Below are 25,350 nucleotides of genomic sequence, written 5' to 3' on the forward strand. Positions count from 1 at the left end.
TATATATATATATATATATATATATATATATGTATGTATGTATGTGCAGTGAATATTACTGATTGGGCCTTAACTACCTCTCCTGGAAAATGGAAAAGCAGACTTTCGGAATTTACTGTTTGAATTTCCCTGTTTTTGTCAGGAACCCGCCCCGCCCCCACTTATTTTTTCATGCCTTCCAAAACAGCGAAGGAAAGTCATTTTAAAAGAAGATTTTTTAAAATCCATGTCTTTTAAATATGTCTTCGGAACAGCAACAACCACGAAAACGATTCTTTATCTTTTTCGTAATTTTTATTTTTTTAATCATTTTATCGTATTTCACATTCTGAAACATTTGCAACTCGCAATAAAACAAAAAATAAATCTTGCCCACCCTTTTCCTTCCTTCCTTGTACTTTCACAATGAAAGAAAAGTAAACCACCGCAAATGTTTGTATGAAGAATGAAATCTGAATTTTGAAAAGTGTATCTATAAAGCGATATTTTCAGTTATTTATTTAAACTTTCTCCGTGGTAAGTAGCTTGCTCACCAACCACATATGGTTCCGGGTTCAGTCCCACTGCGTGGCATCTTGGGCAAGTGTCTTCTACTATAGCCTCGGGCCGACCAAAGCCTTGTGAGTGGATTTGGTAGACGGAAACTGAAAGAAGACCGTCGTATATATGTATATATATATATGTATGTGTGTATGTGTTTGTGTGTCTGTGTTTGTCCCCCAACATCGCTTGACAACCGATGATGGTGTGTTTAAGTCCCTGTAACTTAGCGGTTCGGCAGAGGAAACCGATAGAATAAATACTAGGCTTCTAAAGAATAAGTCCTGGGGGTCGATTTGCTCGACTAAAGGCGGTGCTCCAGCATGGCCGCAGTGAAATGACTGAAACAAGTAAAAGAGTAAAAGAGTAACTCATCAAATTCAATTACATGCAGTAGATTGGTTTTGAGATTTAAATTTGCTAATTTTCCATTGAAGAGCACCCCCCCCCCAACCACCCATGGTCTAAATCCACACACACACACAATTATGACTCTGCAAAAGCCCTTTTATTTCTGGTGGTGGTCATGGTGATTTGTTTCCTTCTCTTTCACCGTTAGTTTTCAGTTTTGACTTCCTTTAAAAAAAAAGAAAGAAAGAAGATAAAAATTATTTTCTAGCTTTATATTGTAAGCATCTAAGATAATGGTTCTTCAAAATCATGCGTCACATTGATCCAAAGTAATTTTTGCAAAAAGTGAAAACTGAAAATTTACAGGAATTGTGTGTGTGGAGAAGGACACAAACTCCGCCCAACTTCTCATTGGGAAGGGGGGGGGATTTGTTAGTGTCACTACGTCTGCGTCACCCAACGCGGCTTGGCTACCATGGCAACCAGTGTTGGTTTGTTTACGTTCCCGTACTTAGCGTTTCGGCAAAAAAAAGGGCCGGTATCTAAATACGTGACTTAAAAAAAAAAAAAAAAATCAAAGTAATCGGATCAATTAAATCTGATTAAATCTCTTCAAGGCGGTGCCCCAGCATGGCCGTAATCCAATGATTGAAGCAAATAAAAGATAAGAGAAGAGACGCTTAAAACAAATAGATCCAAAGAAATTACGCTTTTTTTTCTTTTTCAGCGCGCTAGTTAATTAATTTCCGACGCTATTGTACATGAATGCCATTAAGGAATAACAAAAGTAAAAGAAAAGTAAGCGTTAACTGCATGGCATGAGAAGCATTTGGTTTGGTCATGTTTGGAATACTTAAAATGATCGGAACGGTGACGTTTGGAACGTTTCTAAGAGACAGACAAGTCATAGTTGGAACGCTTGTATAAAGGCAGAATAATGTTATTCTTCTGTTAATCCACAGTTGAACGAAGGGTGTTTTAATTTAAAAAATTATTTTTTCTGGCATCTTTAAACTGCGTGACGGTCTATAAAATGTCTCACGTTGGTAGGAAGGCTATATATGTCGATGTATGATAAGCATTTTATTTATTTGTTAAGAATTAACACTATTGATAGTTTTATTGCTATAAAACGCGGTGCTGCGAGCAAGCAGAATGGTTTACCACGCCGGATAAAATGCTTTAGCGGCATTTATTACGGCTTTACATTTTCAGTTCAAATAACATCGATGCCGATAAAAAAAAAAAAAATTTTTAAGCACCAGTTGAGCACAGGGATCGATATAATAAAATTTCATGTCTTTGTACCTTTAAAAAAAAAAATAAATATTTCGCGTGAGGACCGGATAATACAGTTGTCTACCCATGACACGCTTTAAAATCTACGCATGTAGTTCCAAGTTGACACTAGATGTCATGGTTGTAGCGAAAAGTAATTTGAAAGGTGAGTATTCCTTTCTTTCGTTGTTATTCGTTTTCACCTTTTTTTCTGTTGATTTCTATAAATAGTTGTTACAATGTTTCATTAATAACAATAATAGTAATTCATAACAAAGACCGATGTTTTTATACCACATGTATATGACATAAAAAAAAGCGACTTTGACGTAAATTAGGGTATGTTTAGTGCATCTGAGTGCTGCTTGATTTGCCCGAAATAACTGCCAGGTCTTTCTCAAATGACTCCGATTGATTAAAAAAGAGAACACCTTTAGGTAATGTAGTGATAGATATCTCTAGACATGATGGTTACGGCTGAAATTCCGTTTAAGGGACAAAAAAGAAAAGCAAAAAAAGGTGTTACTTTTCTATTTCTTTTGAATGAACCTGGTGGTGACGTGGTTTTCCTAATACTAACTTAGAAATTTCCCAACATCTCGAGACTAAATTATTTTTTTACGGCATGTGAAGTTTAGTTACACTTTGTTTATTTTGCTGTAATCACTGCCAAACCTACAGTATGTTTCCATATATGGAAATAAAAGGTGTACATTAAAAAGGATGTATTATCTGCAGAGTAAAATGAATAAAAACGGTATACTATACATGGTGAGGTTCTTAACATACACAGCCATAAAATGTGTGTAAAAATTGGCGAGTTACAAAAGCTGATAAAAGACAGCAACTACTTGAAAACTCTAGGATTGAAAAGGAAACGTGTCCACCTGAATATCACTTCGTGACTTTGGACAAGTAGAAGCGGAAAGATATTGTTATTGTAGGAGTGGAGCAGTACATGCGCCCTTTAAAGGAATAGAGGCTCTTTAATGCGTTCCTCTCACATACATATCTATCAATCTATCTATCTATCTATGTTACAGCGGCGGTAAAGAATACGCACCCGCCGCTAACCCCAACCGTCGAAAACGGGTGGTGTGCATATTCTTTACCTTCACCTATGTTACATTGTATTATAGTTATTTATTAAGTATTTCTGTGTCATTAAAATATCAGTTTACATTTTATTATCTGTTAGTTTAATTTATTTCGTATAAATTATATTTTCCTCTATAAATGTCATTCTCCATATCCCGTATAATTAGATAAGATTTTTTTAATGCGGCATTCAAACATGTACATTAAAATATCCACCTCGTCTTCCCTTTCTGTGTTATGGTCGATATTTTGTAATAATAAGTCGTAAATGATTTGATTCCTCAGTTTATATCTCAATATTTCTTTACTTCTTTTTGTTTACTTGTAATTCAACGATAGTTTTGTAACCGCGATGTCCCTTCATTGCAATAGTCAAATCCCGTCCGTGTTTTAAACCGTGTAATAAAGCAACATTTACTGAGATACCGCTTTTACTCCATTAGTCACTCACGAATAAACACTAGCCTGACTGCTGCGGCCATGAACTTTTGTTGTCAGTCCCACAACAAGCCTAATCGAACACAATTCATAACTACCTCACCCTTTTTGTCATTGTGTACGTTGATACTATTTAATGCGTTCTAAAGTGTTCGCTGTTGACAAAAGAGAGAAACTTGAGTTACCTCTGGGTGTATGCCAGTAGTGTTCGCATGTGTATGTATGTGCCCATCATCAGTGTCTGTTCCAATCTCTCTTTCTGTCTACTGAACGCGCGCTTTTACCATTCCCTTTCCACAGCATAATTTTTTTTTACACCACAGGAAACTGTTAACATTTTAATATATATATTTTATGTGTGTGTCCGTGTGTATGTATCCTCATCAGTTAACGTCCGTTTTCTTTGATGGCAAGGGTTGGACGGATTAACCAGAGCTGACAAGGTGTAGGCTCCAATTGTCTGTTTTGGCAGGCTTTCTACAGCTGGACACCCTTCCTAATGCCATCCACTTAACAAGGTGTATTAGATGCTTTTTACGTGGCACCAGCACGGGTGCTTTTTTTAAAAATTTAGATCCAATACAGATGCTTCTTGAGTGGCACCAGCACTAGTGGGGTTGCCAATATGCATATACAGGGTGTGGTGAATAGACTGTCGTCTAAATTACACAAACATGAAAAGAACACTGACATCTCATTTTAACTGATATATTTACCAAAATTACATAAAAATTTCTTGAAATACTAAAGAGTAAATTTATTCAATAAAATCGCCATTGGTTTCAAACACAACCTCAAGACGACTTAATAAACTCCTGCAACTCTTCTGGATTGTCTCCTTGTTTAAGTTTGTCAATGCTGCCATAATTGTTGCCCTTAGTTCATCTTTGGTGTTACAAGGAAGGCTGTACCAGATTCCAGTTTGATTTGGCATGATTTCTATGGCTGGATGCCCTTCCTAATGTAAACCACTCCAAGAGTGTAATGAGTGATTTTACATGCCAGTGGCACAGGTGTCATTTGAGTGATACCAGTATCTGCCACGACTGTGATTTTACTTCTTCTCAAGCATGATATAATACCAAAGGTCTCGGTCATTTGACATTTGCCTTTGTGAGTCCTAACACTTAAAAGGAGCTTTTCACATGCCACCAGCATTGACCACTTTGCCTCTGTGAGGTGCTTTAAGCAAAGACGAACTGGAAATGTGAAATGTTAAAAAGCATTGATATTTTAATATTTCGGCTGTTTCATAATTTTCTCCTGATGACATAAATAATATTTGATGGTGGATATGCAATATATTCACAACACCTACACATTATACACATGTATGTTCTCAATGAAATCCATTCATTCATTTTATGTCATGTAAAGAAAATTCTAAAGATTTTATAAAATAATTTTAACATTTTGAAAGGTAATCATTTAAAACAAGCCAACCAAGTTATTCTTAGGTCCACCTTAAGAAGATAGCTAAATATGCAAGAAAAAAAAAACCCCAAAAGAATTTGAATATCAACAAAGTAAAGTATTCAAGTGTGAATGTTCATGCAAAGGGCAGGTACAAATCCTCTGCACAAGTTAATCAAACTAGACTACCTTCCATTCGACACACATTCAAATATATTATTGATAAACACAACTATATACTCAGTCACACCTGTGCATATACACAGTTATAAATGCGTGTATATACATACATGTCCACATATACCTATGTACACACACTGACGCACACACATATAAAATACATCTACCTATACACATACAAATCTCTCAAGACATAGACACTACACTAAGTAAACACATTTAGCAGCATAAATATCATACACCTCCTATCTGTGCCGGTGCTCAAAATGTATGTTAAATGAATATGTATATATATATATATATATACTCTTTTACTTGTTTCAGTCATTTGACTGCGGCCATGCTGGAGCACTGCCTTTAGTCGAGCAAATCGATCCCAGGACTTATTCTTTGGAAGCCTAGTATTCCATCAGTCTCTTTTGCCGAACTGCTAAGTTACGGGGACGTAAACACACCAGCATCGGTTGTCAAGCGATGGGGGGACAAACACAGACACACATGCATATATATATATATATACACATATACGACGGGCTTCTTTCAGTTTCCGTCTACCAAATCCACTCACTTGACTTTGGTCGGCCCGAGGCTATAGTAGAAGACACTTGCTCAAGGTGCCACGCAGTGGGACTGAACCCGGAACCATGTGGTTGGTAAGCAAGCTACTTACCACACAGCCATTCCTACACCTATATATATATATATATATATATATATATATATATATATATATATATATATATATATATATATATATATATATATATATATATATATATATATATATATATATATATATATATATATATATATATATATATATATATATATATATATATATATATATATATATATATATATATATATATATATATATATATATATATATATATATATATATATATATATATATATATATATATATATATATATAAAAATTAAACAATGGGGTAAAAAATTGGATATTAATTAATATCAATTTAATACCAGGTAACTAGCACATTAAAAGAATCAGGGAGATTCAGAAAAAAATATCTGAGATCTCAAAGGATTATTGTATATGTATATATAAAAATATATACGAGTATATATACAGGAGGCCACTAGGTGGACTGGTAATGTGCTAGAAAGCTGCTTATTAATTAGATATGAAACAGTTATTAAAAGAAAAGGTTTCCTTTGACAAAAATTATTGTCAGCGGGCAGTTTTGCTCAATTGGTAGAGTACTCAGCCGGTAATTTATGGGTCTAAGTTCAAGTCTTGTGGCTTGCTGCTGACAATTTTTTTCAACACATAAGGGTAAAATACTCAATCTTTCTGCTGTTTTCATGGCTATACTGCATTCAAAATATTACTTTCTTGTATATATTTTAATAGTTTGCTTAGGCGTAGCAAGACTAATAACCTGGTGTAGAAGTCGAAATGCACAGACAATGTTAGATAAGTGTAGATTGGTAATAAGAACAAAGAGATAACAAAAGAATAAATGATTATCTTAAGAACATCATTAGCTTACAGCTGTTTCTGCTGTGAGATGTGGTCTATTCTTAGTTGAGTACCCGCATAACATCATATAGCATCAACAGAGCCTCGAATATAAAATGCACTTTATTTGGGAAAATTACACCTCATATTCAAAGCTCTGATGAAGCTATAGAATGTTATCCAGGTACTCAACTAAGAGTGCACTGCATCTTATTGCAGAAACAGTTGTAAGCTAATGAAGTTCATAACATAACTTTTGTTTTCTCCAGTGTCATCTCAAGTTACGTTGCACATATGCAATGTAACTTGATATACACGCACATATATAAGGCCTGCATTCAGTTTCTGAACCAAGGCTGCATGTTGTGTTCCTGAGCAATGTATTCAATTTCATGTTGCTCTACTGTACTTTGTTGAAAATGAGTACCAGCCGAGTACTAGTGCTTCCTTCTCTCCCTCCAGCTCTCACTCCCTGCAATTCAACCATTACATCTTTAACAATGGACTGTGTATTTGGAAGGACGGTGTCTGCAGAAGCTCTTGTATGGGCACAGTGGCTATCTGAATATTTGCACACCACATATCTCAATAACTTGCTCAGCAAGCATAAAATATGGACATTAAACAATGATGTTGATGATTCCCATTATTTTTCAGCAGATTACTGAATCAAGAGGCTTCTTAGTGTACTTGTGTTTTGTCAGTTGTTCAACCAACAAAACCACTTACTCATTCAATTATAGAGTATTCTACAAGCACTTCATCATCATCATCATCATCATTTAACGTCCATCTTCCATGGGTGGGACGATACCACAAGAGCTGGCCAGGCTGAAGTCTGCACCAAACATCTGTGACTGTTTTGGCAGGATTTTTACAGCTGGATGCCCTTCCTAACACCAACCACTCAGCATCTGCCTGACAACTATTTTCCATCTGGTGAGGTTTCACATAGTTTCCATCGCCACTATATCACTAACAGGTCTTGAACTGACCAAATGTTATTGCAGAAGGCTTACCCAAGGTGTGCATGGTGAGATGGAACTCAGGATCTTGTGTTTGCCAGCCAAACAGCCACACTGAATATATCATCACTGTTTTAAGGGTCCCCTTTTCCATGATTTCATGGATCAGACAGCATTCATTGAAGCAGATCTTTCACAGCAGTGCTGCTTGTTTACAAATGTCATACAGTGTCAAGCCAAGAAGACACACACACGCACACATACTCTTTTACTTGTTTCAGTCATTTGACTGTGGCCATGCTGGAGCACCGCCTTTAGTCGAGCAAATTGACCCCAGGACTTATTCTTTGTAAGCCTAGCACTTATTCTATCAGTCTCTTTTGCTGAACCACTAAGTTACAGGGACATAAACACACCAGCATCAGTTGTCAAAGCGATGGTTGGGGGGGGACAAACACAGACACACAAATACACGTACATACATGTATATATATATATATATATATATACATCATCATCATCATCATCATCATCATCATCATCGTTTAACGTCCGCTTTCCATGCTAACAACGGGCTTCTTTCAGTTTCCGTCTTCCAAATTCACTCACAAGGCTTTGGTTGGTCCGAGGCTATAGTAGAAGATACCTGCCCAAGGTACCATGCAGTGGGACTGAACCCGGAACCATGTGGTTGGTAAGCAAACTACTTACCACACAGCCACTCCTGCGCCTATATGTATACATGTGTTTGATAAGTGGAGGACTGAGGATTTGATGGGAATACTGGGGTTGGAGGAATTGGTGGAATGGTTGGCAAGGGTGAATGGAGTGAGGTGGTATGGGCATGTGTTGAGGAGGGTGATTACGTTTGAGGTAAATGGAGCGTGAAAGCGGGGTAGACCAAGGGAAAGGTGGAGGAGGAGATTGGGATGGTTGGTTTGAAAAAGGAGAACACCCAAACCTGGGCAAGATGGTGTGAGGTCGGTTGCTATGGCATTGAGGTAGATCCAGCCACCCCTGTTAACAGGGACAAAACCTGGATTTAAAACACTGCATGATGATGATGGGCTTCTCTCAGTTTTTGTCTTTCAAATCCACTCAAGTCTTCAGTTGGTTTGGGACTATAATAAAAGACATCCAAAGTACCATGCAGTGGGACTGAACTTGAAACCACTTGGTTGGGAAACTCACTTCTTAACCACACAGCTGTACCAGTCCCTACTTGTTTCTGTTATTGGACTGTAATCATGCTGAGTAAACTAAGTCTGTTTTTCCTAACTTGTCTATTCATGAACGGTCTGTTCTATGTTGTTCTGTCAAGGACTACACATTGAACCTTAGGTATAATTACAATGTCAGAAAATGTCACCAACATTGTGTTCACTAAAGTTTTCTAATATTAAAACTTTCTTTGTTAACTCTTTATATTATTATGGAGATGTACTTGCATAGCAAGTGACCTGATCTGAGACCGTGTGCTGAAACAAAAACAATTGCAGCATGGAAGATGTTTATAAGCCATTTAAAACACATACAAAAACCGTTAGATTCACTTCAACATTTAAACTTCATTTGCCAAAATATTTTCATCGCTTTGAGACCGCGACCTGATCACTGATAAAATTCTGTGCTGCATGGAATTTTGTCAGTGAACAGGTTGTGGTCTCAAAGCGATGAAAATATTTTGGCAAATTAAGTTTAAATGTTGAAGTGAATCTAACAGTTTTTGTGTGACTTTAAATAGCTTATAAACACCTTCCACACTGCAATTGTCTTTATGCTATCTGCATGTGGAATACTCGGCATGGAAGTGCCTGTAGAATACGCTATAATCCAGTGAGTAGTTTTGCTAATTGAATAATTGACAAAGGCATGGTGATGAGCTAACAGACTCGTTAGCATGCCAGGTGAAATGCCTAGTGGTATTTTGTTTGGCAATATGTTCAATTTCTGTCATGGTTGATTTAGCTTTTCATCGTTTTGGGGTCAATAAAATAAGTACCAGCTGTACACTGAGGTCACTGTAATTGATTTAACTACTCTTAGCTACATTCTTTTACTTGTTTCAGTCAATAGACTGTGGCCATGCTGGGGCACTGCCTTGAAGAATTATAGTTGAATAAATCGACCCAGGACTGCCATGTTGTGCTTGCAAACCATCTTCACTCCAAAGTACTGTTGCTGAATATCTCTCATTGTGAGATTTACAAACAATAATAACTTGTTCAGCCTGAGGAAACTACTCAAGTAACTTGGTAGACATCCTATTCAAGCCATCTTTCAAACGTATCAGAAATTTTACAAGAGACGACTTTGATATACTAAATCACCTGCAAACAGTCAGTGTAAAAACAGGTTTTATTTGTTGACTTATAAAAGTACACAAGATCAAACTGTAATATCAGGTTGAACAAAAATAAGCAGCGCTTTGAATTATGAAGAATTTGTACCGGATTTTTGCAGAGTTTTGAATTTTTTAAAACATCTTTTTGCAATTGTTTCATAAACTTGCCCAAAATGCATCAATAAATTAGCATTGATATATGATTTTACTGTTGTTAAAATCATCTGAAATGGAACTGTCAAAGCATGATATTTAAGCAACTTTGTTATTCAATTTCAAAAAAGGACGTAAAGCAGCTGAAACAGCTTGCGATATCAACGAAACATTTGGTGAGGAAATGACCAGTGAGTGGTCAGTTCAAAAATGGTTTAAACGATTTCACAGTGGAGACCTGAGCCTTGACGATTGTGAGCATAGTGGACGCCATCTGTCATCAATGATGGTCAATTAAAGACTGTCATTAAGAAGGATCCACGTAAAACCTGCCTTCAACCGTTTTCACATGATCGGAAAATCAAAAAAGCTTGACAAATGGGTACCACACGATTTCAATGAAAATCAGAAAATGCACAGAAATGAAATTTGCTCATCACTTCTTCTCTGTAACCAGACCAATCCATTTCTCAACTGTATTGTAACTTGCAATGAAATGTGGATTCTGTACAATAATAAAAAATATAGTCATAACCAACTCCAGTTTCTGAGATATTGTAAGGAAAAACATCATCAATGAAATAGAAGTAGACATATACTTTAAAGTTATGTATACCAAAACAATATTTACCTTTGAATTCATGCTGTCCGAGAAACATGTGAGTAAATCCCCCCATATAACCTTATCAAAAGATCTGCAAAACTGTATCTGATGAAAACATCTGTGACCCATGATTTAAAGGTATTAAGGATTTCACTTCTAGACAGGAATTTTCCACAATCCTTAATTGAATACAGCAAACCAAGAAATTCAGTATCCAGGAACTAAGGCAATCTTAACAATGAGGCTTACGACACCATATTTCAAAACATACCGACACTGACTGAAAAAGGACCCCAGGCTAAACCAAATCCTCCAAATACATATTATCATAAAAAGCAAAAGGCAGTTGAAAATCACTGAAAAATTAACAAAGGCCAAACTTCATACAATAATAAAAGAATCAACATTAAAAAAAAATGTGGAAGATCCAACTTTGGCATAAGTTTAAATCTGTCAGAAGAATTGGAGATTCATTTGAAAGAAGGACAGCTTTCCATAGTAAAAAATAATTTTTAACTTGTGCATCTGAAAATCTAATCTATGCAATTATGTTATACGCTCAGGATGTGAGAACTACATAAGGCAAACTGGAATGTCCTAAAGACAGTGCATGACTGTACAGATAAAAAAAATTATAATACCAGAATACAGACAAATAGAACTTGGTAAACATATAGACACGTGTAGAGGTAAGGTATAACACAAATTTTATGACCTCCCTCAACTATTAGTGAGGGTTGCACAATAGTAATCCATAAAAAAAAAATTTTTTAAACTCTCACAATCGAATACTGACCACTTGTAAATCACTGTGGGAAAGAAAGAATGATAACTATAAAAACAATTCCTACTGATTTTGTTACTACTACCACCACTGCTACTATAACAACAGCAACAACAGACTGATGCAGCCACTGTAATTATGGCTGCTACCATTATTAGGACTGATACAGCCTCTGCTATTATGGCCAATACCATTGTTGCTGCTGCTACTAATAGCTAGCTGTTACTGCTGCTTCTAATAGGCTGTCCTAGATACTGTTACAACTGTGTCACCACCATTGCTACCACTAATAGCCACTACTTCATAACATCCCAAGTAAGAAGCAAAGGATATTTTCCACTACCTGAAACTACTACTACTACTCAGTAACCACCATACGTGTTTTGTGTGTGTTATACATATATATATATATATATATATATATATATATATATATATATATATATATATTGTTTCTATATGTGTGTGTATATGTACATATCTATTCATGTGTCTTTGTATAAATACATGTGTATATACTCATACTAACTCATAGTCATATACGTCTGTGTATGTGTGTATTAATCAGAGCTCTTTCTAAAATTAATATTAATTTTATCGCTCACGAAGCTGCAGGAATACAGGGCAGCATTCACTTCTTTGCATTGTGAAGTTCTTTTAGCTGAAACAAATGTATGCTAATGAATGTAATTACGTAATTCTTGATTTCATGTAATTTATTATTTAATATTTTGTTTTATGCTACTGTCACCGTGTATATCTGGAAGGAAAACTGCGACGGTTTTACTTGTTGACGATTGCAGTTTAACGATACCAGTGAATGCAAATATATTTGTCTACAAATATATTTCTCTTCGTCTTTCTGTGGTAAAAAAAGAATCATCAAGTGTGTGTGTGTTTGCACATGCGCAATAGAAATTTAGTTACTTATTAAATACCATATCACTGGATAGGCTTATTGCACTATCTTTAAGATAGCGTGTATACGTTAGCGTATGTTTATGTATGAACACATTTACACTCGTCCGTCACAGCTACAACACTTATTTCCGTTGACATCACTGCTTTTGTCGGCTGCAGTTTTCTCTACATCTGGCCAAATCTAGCCAAGTGATATTGGCTTCTTTCCTGTTCGATATGAATGCTCGGCGTCTCTTCCCTTCTGGTTGTGTCCATTTGAAAGCTGTTTGACAATGTCATTGTTCTGATGTCTATCTATATGACTTGCTAGTTTTAGTAATCATTGTTCTGTGCCTACACTACATAAAGTAAATGACACACCCACGAATTCCTGAAGATCGGGTTCCGAAAATTAGTATAAAATATATCTCCATTTCGTGATCCTTTGTTTACAAACAGTAACATCTTACTACGTGTGTGCATTTTATATCTGCTCGATGTCCTAACTTTATTTCGTTCCACTGTTTCACTTTTTCCTTCATTTTCATCTTTTCTTCATAACATCTTCAAACCTCCTCTACACTTTACGGAAACATTGCGAGTTTTTTAAATTGTTTATTTCAATCTTGAAAAAGAAAAACGTGAAGCTGGTGTTTCTGATGATCGATGAGAACCCAGCAATGAAATAAAGGACCCTCTTCCTAGACTTAGTTATGGTAGGGATCCCCTACTACCCGGTTGTGAATCATTGGTACGGACCCGCTGAGAAAGAATAAATCTTATTTCTCTTCTATTGAATGTCGCAGTCTGCAGGGTGTTTTTGCATTTTATATATGTATTATATATATATTAATTAAATTATGTACCCTTTATTGTGTTTTTGTTATGCGCGCGCTCCCTTGGTCGGTGAAAAACTTGTAGCCAGTCCATGGTGTTAAAAAAGGTTGGTAACCTGATCTGTTTATGAAAAAATATGTGTAATACCTATGCATACTTTTAATATAAATGCGCATATAGAGTAGCGGTGCCAACCGTTGTTGACCTTTCAACGGTGTATAGAAACTACATTATCCAGTCTTATTCTTTTTACTTAAAGACAGTGTGGTGTGATTTAAGGAATATTTGCTGCTATTTCTAGCAGACCGAGTCCCATTTAGAAAAACTTCTTCCCTTATTGTAATCCGACGGGGACCATTACTACTTTTCCTCTTACTAATTTTAATTTTGTTAATTAGTGTGTGGTGTTTTTTTTGATAGTGGTTGTTTAAAAAGTTCGATATTTGTATTTCAGGAATGTTTATAAATTCCTTTCAAAAACTGTCTGAAGTTGATTTTACACTGCAGCAACACATTTCAATAGCTTCTACGTCAGTCATGGGGCAACCTGTAGCTCTCGCGGTACTTTCTGAATGGTACACCCAACGAAAAATTACCTTAAAAATCATTTAGTCGTGCTGCCATCCTTGATGGTGAGGTATATCTCATGCGGCCGGCTGCTCGAAAAAGATTGCTTATGCCTGCTCTATGTTGTCACTCGGACATGCTAGAAATTCAAATCTCTCAAATCACATACCATATGAAAAGAAAAAAAAAAAAAAAGACTGTTGGTTATATATATAGTCAAAGATATACAAAAAGATGAGATAGTCACGGCTAGAACGCTCTGTCAGGTCTGGTGTGGAGATTCATTTCATAGTTAGAAACCTCCGTATTTTTTTGTATTTAGCGTGTTTTATAAACTTATAATAATATTTAGTTGGGTTAACTTTCGATATTTGTGTTTGGGATACCTAAGTTGTGGGGAGAGGTCTGATGGAAATTTAGCTGCTATTTCTAGTAGCTCAAGCGACCACATCGAAATTCCTCCGCATGCTTTTGCGGTTATTGTACAGTTTATTTATATAAAAAGCTGCTTTTTACTCTCTGAATAGGGAACAGAAATAGGGAAGTTAATGATAGAAAATTAACATGCTTAATAATTGATAATCATTAATCACTGTTTAAATAAGATAAGTTGAACTTGTTTTATCTAAGAGAAAGAGAGACCTACACTCATGTAAGTTTGTGACAATAAACAAACTAAATTTACTTCCCATGTGGTTTTTGGTTGGTAAAATGTGTGATGTGTGCCAAAAGAGAAATAAAAAAAAGAATCAGCCAGCCCTGGTCGCGCTGCCTGCTGACTTTTATATTTCTCTGTTGTCGCTAATGTTTCTTTCTCCCTCTGTCTCTATCTCTCTCTCTCTCTTCTCCTTTGGTCACACAAACACAAACACACACACGTGTGTGTGTGTGTTTGTGGGTGTGTTGCTATGAAAGGAGTATGTGTAGCGTGTGTGGAAAGAAGCAAATAGAAAATACCCAGAATCCTTCCTGGCGTTTCTCCTTTTCTCATCGTAGCCTCATTCACTCTCTCTCTCTCTCTTTTCCTCACTCATATTTCATCCGCCTTTCCGTCTCTCTCTCTCTCTCTCTCTCTCTCTCTCTCTCTCTCTCTCTCTCTCTCTCTCTATATATATATATATATATATATATATATATATACATCTCTCTCTCTCTTCCTCACTCATATTCCAGTCGCCTTTCCTTCTCTCTCTCTCTCACTCTCTTTCTCCAAATTCTTTTGCCTCATTACTTTATCTTCTTTGGCTTCGTTTTTCTATTTGCGTTTTTTCTTTAATTAAAAGCAACATTTATTTCGACAAAGACCATCACTATATATTTTTTTTTCCTCTTTTATTTTATTTTTACGGGACTCCACTCATTATTTATCCCGCCTCTTGTCAACCTTTTCACATCCTTTCCCCCCCTCCTCACTTTTTGTCCGTCACACTCGTAGCTGTTCTCACTTCCTGTTTCTCTCCTCGATCCCACGTTGGTTTTTCATTTAAACCTTACCCCTCTTCTCTCTCTCTCTCTTTTTACCTCTCTCTATTTCTTTCTTTGTATTTGTCTTTCCCTCTTCTGTACACTAGGCACTGTGTCAGAAACATCGACCACTATATAACTATAAACCTTTTCATCACATACATCCATTCATACACATACACACACATATATCTATATATATATATACATACATACATACATACACACACACACACACACACATATATATATATATATATATGTATATACACAATTTATAGCGAAGCATATTTCATGGATGATTATAAAACTTGCTTGCTGTAGACATTTCGGTAAGATTTTCAGTAAATTTATATTACCACTTTTTCGCTTCTTCTCACTTCGATTTCTTCCTAAATCTATTTTCTATTTTCAAATTCGATCTGTAATCTTAAGAGGCGAAGCAAGAGAGAAATAAAAAGTAAAAAGCAAAAAAAAAACGTCCACCTCTCATTTTTATTTTCTAAGTTTAATACACATCCAAGTGGATAGAAACTACATGAGATCGCCCCATTATAAAACGAACCACATCGCTTTCTACTTTACACATACAACAAACACGAAGCTATCTTTTCTCTTATCTATAGATGTTCTCCGTCTGATCTGAAAATGTGCGCATTATATTTCCATGAAAGTATTCTTTAGTCTGGAGTGTCCATACTAAAAAAAATTATTTGTCTATCTAAAGTAGTGCTTAAGGTGGTTTTCTGTGTACATATTCTTCGTTTGATGATAAGGTGAGGTTGCAGGAGGCATTACCTGTAGACAAATACCTTTTTATCTTTTACTTGTTTCAGTCATTGGACTTTAAGTATTCTGAAGCAGTGCCTTCAAGGGTCGCAGTCAAACAAAATTGACCCGTATTTTTAAAGCCTGGTATTCTCATCGGTGTCTTGTCGAACCGTTAGGTTATTGGGACGTAAACAGACCAACACCAGTTGTCAAGCGCTGGTATCTTTCAGTTTCCGTTTCCTAAATCCGCTCCGAAGGTGTTACGCAGTGGCACTTAACCCGAAACCGTAGTTGGGAAGCAAGTTTCTTACTACACCTGCGCCTATCAATATTGTAATATATTAATAATAATAATTACTAAATTAGATAATTACATTGTGGAAGAACCATTTGTGACATTTAAGAGTACAGAAATGATATTCACATTTCGTTTGTATTTTAATAACGAAGTGTCAGGAATTTCTTCCTTCTGAAGCCTCGTCGTTGCCGATACACTTTTAATATCTACCCAAAACACTTCCCCGGGGTTTCTTTCGGTTCTAGTTTTCTAAAAATTATTCATGCTTTTATTTTAGTTAAGCATGGCAGTAGCTATGTTTTATATGTTAAGATTAGACGTATTATCAGTTTGCACCTACATTTATTCTTTTACTGATTTTCTCTTCCAATTGGATTGGATCTATGCTTATATCAACCTGAATACTTCGATCTTCACCATGCTGTCGTCGACATGACGCTCGTACGCTTTCGCACCAGAAGGGAGGTCACTCTTCCAATAGACAAGGGGGCGCAGATTACTAAATGGAAAAATAAACCAATTAATTTGTTCGTGCGTCTTGAAAGCGTTCCTACAGTGTCTATCCCGTCCTATAAGCTTTTCATGATAAGCTTTTATTCCAGTCGTAATCCACCAGATCATTAAAGAGCGTTCCAAAAGTTGACCATATTGTTCTTTTACCAAAATCTTTCTTTTGGTATACTTGTATTAAAAAAAACAAAAAAAAACGCAAAATTCGATTTTTGAAACAACCCTTTACTCTCAGATAATGTAACCTGTTGTAAAAATATAGGAAAAAATTAGTGCTACTGGGTGCTTATTTTCATTAATCCTATTTGCCCTTAGCACTTCATACTGTTGTTTTATAACGCGAAAAAATTTAATTTTATTTGCAATATTAATCGCCAGATTCGGAGTACAGTTTAGAAATATAATACATGCGCAAAATCTCTACAAACACATGTATATTTTACCCTGTCCCTAAAAATGTGTTTACATAAATATTTTACTCTCACGCATGTATAATGTACGTATACATGCGTGATAATACATGTACATGTATATAAGTAAATGTGTTATATATATATATATATATATATATATATATCCTGTCCCTAAAAATGTGTTTACATAAATATTTTACTCTCACGCATGTATAATGTACGTATACATGCGTGATAATACATGTACATGTATATAAGTAAATGTGTTATATATATATATATATATATATATATATATATATATATATATATGCTTAGACTTGAAAATTAAATTGCATCATAGACAACCAATTTTCAAAACTGCCTATTCCTGTTTGTGCTGTTGTACTCGTATCATCAGTTGGTTGCTATCTCTTCATTGGCTGTCACTGAAGATTTTACATCTTGATTATGTAACTAATAGTCGTTTTCTTGTTAATGAAACGTACGTAAGTTGATGTAACAAAACAAAAAACAATCGTTTACAATCGTTTTTGTTTTATTTTTACATACACACACACACGTCTTTTATCTTTTACTTGTTTCAGTCATTTGACTGTGGCCATGCTGGGGCACCACCTTGAAGAATTTTAGTTAAATGAATTGACCTCATTACTTATTCTTCTTCAACCTGGTATTTCCTCTTGTCTTTTTTGCTCTACTGTTAAGTTTCGGAGACATAAACACACCGACACCGGTTGTCAAGTGATGTGGTGGGGGAACAAACATAGATACACACACACACACACACACGCACATATATATTGGGTTGGTGCATAGTCATTGCAGCTTTTGTTCAACAAATTTTATTCAACAAAAGCAATAACAGCATGTAACAAAAACATTTTTAAATGATTATTCCGGAGCATATTCACCATCTACTTCAATTACTGCTTCCCATTTTGCTTGGCAGACAGTCAGACCATCATTTAAAGATGTTTTTGTTAAATGTTGTTATTGTTTTTGTGGAATAAAATTTGTTGTAAAAAAGCTGCAATAATTATGCACCAACCCGATATATAGAGAACTGCAAGCAAGTAAACAAACAACAGTTTTTAAGAATGGTGATGTTTTCCTTTATTAATTAAGCATGTGTGTGTATATTGGCAATGATATGAACTGATTACTGATGTCATGACATTAACCGTCACTGAGTAAATGACAAAAGACCGAGGTGATTGGCAATATGCAGTAATTGAGAAAACCTGCCTACCTTTGTAAAACAGGTTCTGAAAGCACAATCTGTGTGATTTTCTGTACATATGTCTCTCAGACTAGCATTCTGCTGATCTAGTTAACTTAGACTAATCTCTGCCTAACTACCCTATCACATACTTTGACTACCTCAGTTGCCTTATCTGCCCATTTTTCCACCAAAGTATGTTCTTACCACCCACCACATCATACCTGCCTACCCAGGGGAATTTAAACCTGTTTCTTACCCGTGAGGACATCAGCAGAGGCTCCCTTCCATCTTACTTCTCTCACACCACACACATCTCCAGCATTTCAATAATCTCACCAGTCCGTCCTTTCAATTGGCTGATAGTGATGGTGGTGGACTTGGGAGGATGAGTGTGAAGACAGTTGTGGAACTTTTGTCAACACCTAAAAAGTAGACTTGCACAAAAACATACCAGCTGGCAGAGGGCTTTGGTACATGATTAATTTACTCAATGGATTACAATTTCCTCAAAATCCTGTACACCATCTTGAGCAAGCATCAAGGTGAGAGGAGTAGGAAGTGGTTCTAGGGCTTCAGGTTCACTAGGAGAGAGGATAGCATGGCTACATAGCAAAGTTTATACGTGTAGTCCATATATATTACCCCCTGCCATATCATCATCATCATCATCATCATCGTTTAACGTCTGCTTTCCATGCTAGCATGGGTTGGACGATTTGACTGAGGACTGGTGAAACCGGATGGCAACACCAGGCTCCAGTCTGGGCTAAAAATTTGGAAATAGATCTGAAAATGAGAATTTTTTAATATTTAGTTTGCGATATATTATTACTCCTTACAATAATATGGTGGGTATAACAATTTTGATATTTAGAAAAACATTCCAGACTTTTGGCCTGCGTTTTTGTCTCATTTTCGTATTTTTTATATATAAAAATATAGCAGCGTACATACACTTTGGTCTCTTATATGTAAGTATATATATATCTAAATTTTGTACGACTATTATTCTTTCATTCTTTCCTTCTTTCTATCATCCCCTTCACACTTACTTTGTTCATTCAACTCTTCATTCTTTCGTTCCCCCTCTCTCACATTTCCTAGCCTTCTCTTCATGCTCACTTTCCTTCTTCTTTCACTTCACTCTGTCCCTTTCATTTTTTTTATCGCCTCTCCTTAATTCTTCTATCCCTCTACCTCTCTCTCTTCTCTCCCCACGTGACCGGTGTTCGACCAAGCCTGACCTTTCTTGGTTCAACTACCATCCATGCAACATCTATATTCCTCCCTATGCTTGTCATCCCTTGTGTCCCTGCCATAAGGCTTCACTTCCACACACACCAGCTTAATTTAATTTGTCCTTAGTCGAAAGACACCTGTTGTTAATGTCCTGCTATTTGCATTTGTGTACTATTTCTCCGTTCTTTTTCCGTCCTTGTTTTCGTATACATTTGCTGCTTTCTTCCAAGGAATCTAGTGCTCTTAGCTTAGTTTTTCGTTGGGTCTGGCCAGATTGGAGCAATCTCTAGAATAACCAGCCGAAATTACAAAGATAATCTGGAACCCGACTGAGGAAAGAAAATTCCAAACGACCCATCCTTATTTTCTTTGTATCGTGTGTCTGGATGTTTTGCGTTCTTGTCCCATTTTTGTATTATATATATATATATATATATATATATATATATATATATATACATATATATATATATATACATATATATATATATATATATATTTAAAAGATAATAAGAGTGAAAAAACTACAGAAGGCTTGTGTTACATGGTTAAAGTATATATTTAAATTATGTCAGAAAAATGTTAGAAAAATGTTATAAAGATTTTATAACATTTTTCTGACATAATTTAAATATATACTTTAACCATGTAACACAAGCCTTCTGTAGTTTTTTCACTCTTATTATCTTTTATACATCCAACCACGTGCTTTCACATACCAACTTTCTCACACATATATATATATATATATATACACACACACACACACAGGGTTGACCAAAAGTCACCTGAGAGTAAATCAAAGTCATTTAATTCCAAGATTTATTCATGTTTAACAACTGAATGAACTTAATAAAAGCATCTGAATATGAAACTCATGAAAACTGTTCAGACTGAAGTCCTTGAGTGACATATTTTACCATTCAAGTCAGTATGAAATTACAGATGGTATTTATGGAATTTTTATTTACTGTCGGGTGACTTTTGGCCAACCCTCTTTATACATGCACACACACACACACAGTGGCTTATGCTTATATGTATACAGCTCGTGTAGGTGCATGCACACAAGTGTATGGTAGCAGGAGAAATGACATCAAAATATATTCATAGACATAGGATGGATGGAGTGTATAGTGAGTTGTCAAGGAAGGAATTTATGTTTAAATGAAAATGGTGGCCGTGAGAATCTATTGTAGTTGTTTCCTTTAATTTTATATATACTTTCCTTTACCCTAGACCTAAGTGTTTCTGTGGAGCACTTGTATTTAAGTGGGCTGAATATGGAGTTGCTGCATTACATTGTCATAAATGGAGTGCAATATGTCCATTTCTATGATGCTGGTTGTGGTTTGATTTGAGTTGTGATATTAAGCACCTGTAGCTAATCTCAACGTTGTCCTCATTGAAGATCTTGTTTTGTGTGCTGTGGTGAAAGTCCTACTTATTTAACTGAAGTCGTTATCAGCTGTTAGACCCTCTGTTTATGATATATTTAGTTGAACCTGATGACCATTTCCCCATTGCTTTGTTGAGGCATTATCATTATTTTCTAGTTTTTTGTGTGTATCCACTTCTTGCTAATGCATCTTTAGAGTAAGGTGTAGATTGGCTGAATATTTACTTCGCAGTCAATAGTTTAGATTCTGTCAAGCTCATGTTGCTTGCTTCTTTTATCCCTTATCTTTCAGACATGCTGGAACATTGCTTTGAAAGATTTTAATTAAATTAATTAACCCCTTGCCAAGCAGTGGTCACACCTACACACACACAACAGGCTCCTGTACATTTTCCATCTACCAATTTGAAATCCTCTCCGGATGTAGAATGTTTTCACCAGTTCTTTAAAAATTATTCTTGTATACATATGTAGAATATGCTTTGCATCATTCAAGTATTCCTGGCCAGTTCTACTTAAATACATCTTTAGCATTCTTATCAAAACTATTAACAAATGGTATGAGCATCACCTTGAGGCTGTCATAACAATTCTTTGGGACTTTCCTGTACATACAGACAGAACCAACAAAGCTAATTAACTGGACATTATTGTGTAAGACCAAAATGATAAAGTTTATTGACTGATTGATATGAGTTTCTGTTCTGCTCAGCCTTGTTTTAGAATTTTGTTCATAAACCTCTTACCTATTTTAGAACGTGGATTAAAGCACTTCGATGAAGTGGTATTTAATTGCTATATTAAACCAATCTTGAAACTCAGATTTTTATATGTTAAGTCAATGCTTATATAAGTAATGGTTGTTTTTTTTTAATTTTATTTTTGCAGGTTTTTAAAGAGCACCTCCTCAAACGTTTCTGGTATCGATTTCTTCCAATGCAAGTTACATGGTAATAAAATACCAAAGAACAGTTTTTCAATGAGAATAGTTTAAAATCTTGCAAGATGTTGTGATATCTATTCATTGAACCATTTTGTCATGAGGAACAGTGAATAGTGTTGAAAAAAGTCTTTTGGAAAATCTTGTAAATAACTTGGTCGAGCACCCAACAAGATGGCAGTCACTGAAAACTCTCAGCAGAAATCTTATGGTATTAGTTCTTCTGTCACAATCTTAAGACCAAAATCACCCACTAAATCAATATGTGACAAAAATTTTATAACGTTTATGGAAACGAATCTCAATGAGTCCTTTAGTGGTGAAGAATCAGGGAACTCATGGGAAGAGATATTGTGTGCTTTCTCTGCCCCTTTTCTCTTTCGTTCCCCAAATGGCTCCTTTCTTCCCAATGTTAACATGCAGATGTACTGGTGTAACTTTTGTCGATTTAAATGTCAGGAGAAACAGAAGATGATTGAACATTCCCAAACGCATCGCTTCAAGTGCAACTACTGTGATAAGGAGAGTTATCTACGCAAAGACATCATCAAGCACTCGATGAAGGCACATAATGAGTACAGCCAAATTAAACAAGCCCTGAAGTCTTGTGCCCTTTTGGATGACTACCTAGCACAGAAAGAGATGACCTTGAAGGAACAAAGTGATGACCTCGACAAAATAACTACAAATGAGCATAATTATTTTGCAACTTACAATATCAGCAAAGTAACATCAACAGAGCCTTGTCAGTCATCAGTCGATGGTGACAATTCGATGAAAGAATGTGAAGATATTGATAATATAACTCCTAGTATTTTGGAAATGCCCAGTAATTCTCTGATTTCAGAAACAACTGAGCAGAAATCACTTTCTTATGATCCTACAAAGGAACAAAATGTTACTTTAGAAATAAATTCTGGTGCTAGCCAGTCAGTGTCTTTAGTTGTGGATAGTTACATAAATTCCACTATGAATCTTGTGAAAGTTGATGATGTTAACAACACTGCTTCTAAATCACAACCCAGCTCGGCCAGTGACTTAAAAGCATCAGATTCTGTTGATACATATTCAGGACCACTGATTGTGTCAGTTGAGAGTTTGCATCCTGACAATGCCGATCAATCCAACAGTAGTATATCTCATACAGAGGTTAGTACAACGGACTTGAACACTCCGACAAAGCGGAAAAGAGAAGGTCCGTCAGACAGTGATAGTTACCCAGAGGACGAGGATATTGATCCTGATTATGATCCCGAAGAATATAAACCAAACCGCAGAATAAGTAAAAGAAAGTTATCCGAAAGATTGAAAACCTCAGGTAAATCCAAACGTTCAGGTACTCCTGTCACTAACCTTGCTCCTGGTACAAAGTTTTGGCGTTGTAGATACTGTAAGTGTAGATCAAGTAAAATTGAAAAGATTGTTGTGCATTTAAAAGCTAAACATAGCAACAAACCCTTACGTTTTATATCCAATATTGTTGGACAAAATGGTCAGATAACTGAACTTCCTGAAAAGTCTCCGAATGAATCTACACCGCCTAAAGCCGCCGAATCCACACCAGTAGAGAATAAGGTAAGACCAAGCATCTCTGAAACTAAAACTATAGACCTTGATAACAATAAGGAGGACAAACAATATTTATGCTTTTTCTGTGACACACTGTTTAGCAATATGAATGAGGTCCGACAACACATGTTTAAAGTACACCCCAGCCGAAAGTTTTACTGCATAGATACTGCTCTAAAGGAGCAAAACAAAGAATATCATACTTTCTTCTGTTGTCGCCACAAATGCAACTTTGTAAATGTCGATCCTGAAGAATATGTGAGTCATGTAGAGAAATGCACACCCATTCCTTCAGTTGAAGTAGATCCGGGGACAAAACCCACTGGTTTGCAACAAACTGTTTTATTTGCCAAGAAACTGATTAGTCAAAAAGATTCTAAATCTAATCCTTCAAAAAAAAAACACAGTCATTCCAAAGACACTGGTTCAAAAAAGACAGATAACAGTGTTAAGTTGACTGCTAAAGACACACTCTATAGTTGTCATAGTTGTGATTTCTCGGCATTAGGTAATACATTGATAAAATCACATATATTATCTAAACACCCAGATCTCGCATTGAGTGCTTTGGTGAAGAAAGAGAACAACTCGTTAGAATTTTACTTCTTCTGTTCTAAATTAGATTGTGATTTTGTTGCTCAGCAAAAAGGTGAACTGATAAAACACAGTAAAGAAAAGCATGGTGTAGAAATGCTAGCTGTTGATAGTAAAGATATTGATGTAAAACCAAAGATAACGGCAATCAAAACTGAAGATTCCATTAAAAAGAGCAATGTAACATATATGCCAGCTTACGAGTGCCTATACTGCGAGTCTTCATGTATCTCTACTTCATTAACTAACATGAAACGTCATGTGCAGGAAGCTCACCCTTCAGAAACAATTGTAGTGCGTGATTGTATTGCGTATAAATGCAAGCGTCCTTCCCGCATATATGTCTGTGACAACAGTGGGTGCATTTTCAATGATCTGGACTACAAGCAATATCTGATCCACGTCACAGCACACAAGGACGGTGTGTTGTACGAGTGTCTGTCATGTCCAACCTGGGCCAGCCAAGACAAAGAGGCGTTTGTAAAGCATGTTAAGAAAGAATCGAATAAAAAACACAGCCTAGCTGAACTGCGGACTTCTATGAAGCCTGATGGCTCAGTCTTATTGAAAAAAGCAGACGGTACGACTGTTGAGCAGTCTGTGAGACTCACAGAAGCTCCTGAACCATCTGCAAAGTAACAAACAAACAAAACAAAAAGCATAGAAACAAACATTTCTTCTAAATCACATTGACTTTTTGAAATAGTAAATCTTTAACTTCATTCTTCATAATATTTGCTATGTGGTTCTACATACTGTTTCTCTTACATTTGTACAATAAACTTACTTGGTATTCATTCAGTTACCAAACAATACATTTGGTTTTACTGTTGTCTTTTCTTTTTATTTGTGTGTGTGTCTGTGTCTAGCTCGGCTGTTTGTAATGTAGACCTGTTTTGTTAATTGCTTGTATATTCTTTTATTCTTTTACTTGTTTCAGTCATTTGACTGCAGCCATGCTGGAGCACCGACTTTACTCAAGCAAATCAA

The 25,350-nt window shown here is 35.8% G+C and overlaps 1 protein-coding gene and 1 long non-coding RNA gene across 5 annotated transcripts; one reads left to right on the forward strand and one right to left on the reverse strand.

Moving 5' to 3' along the window:
• Positions 1-272: 272 nt before the first annotated feature.
• LOC149133974 (uncharacterized) lies at positions 273-4,158 on the reverse strand. Its single transcript, XR_016243023.1, has 2 exons — positions 3,891-4,158; positions 273-1,116 (listed from the first exon to the last, which is right to left on the reverse strand). It is a non-coding gene; the product is annotated as an uncharacterized LOC149133974 (long non-coding RNA).
• On the forward strand, positions 2,305-25,175 carry LOC106868142 (uncharacterized). Of its 4 annotated transcripts, none has more exons than XM_014913272.3 (2): positions 2,305-2,335; positions 22,146-25,175. In XM_014913272.3, exon 2 carries the CDS (start codon positions 22,372-22,374, stop codon positions 24,997-24,999), a length of 2,628 nt encoding a protein of 875 aa, XP_014768758.1. In that variant the 5' UTR covers positions 2,305-2,335; positions 22,146-22,371; the 3' UTR covers positions 25,000-25,175. The 4 variants fall into 4 exon arrangements, with proteins under 4 accessions (XP_014768758.1, XP_014768760.1, XP_089213201.1 ...); XM_014913274.3 differs by lacking the exon at positions 2,305-2,335 and adding an exon at positions 10,742-11,949; XM_089357075.1 differs by lacking the exon at positions 2,305-2,335 and adding an exon at positions 11,889-11,999.
• Positions 25,176-25,350: the final 175 nt, after the last annotated feature.

Source organism: Octopus bimaculoides, chromosome 9 (genome assembly GCF_046866305.1).
Source record: "Octopus bimaculoides isolate indiv1 chromosome 9, ASM4686630v1, whole genome shotgun sequence".
Lineage (NCBI taxonomy): Eukaryota > Metazoa > Mollusca > Cephalopoda > Octopoda > Octopodidae > Octopus > Octopus bimaculoides.

Excerpts from the sequence above, each read along its gene's own strand:
- LOC106868142 (XM_014913272.3), top strand. The coding sequence starts at position 22,372 with ATGGCAGTCACTGAAAACTCTCAGCAGAAATCTTATGGTATTAGTTCT.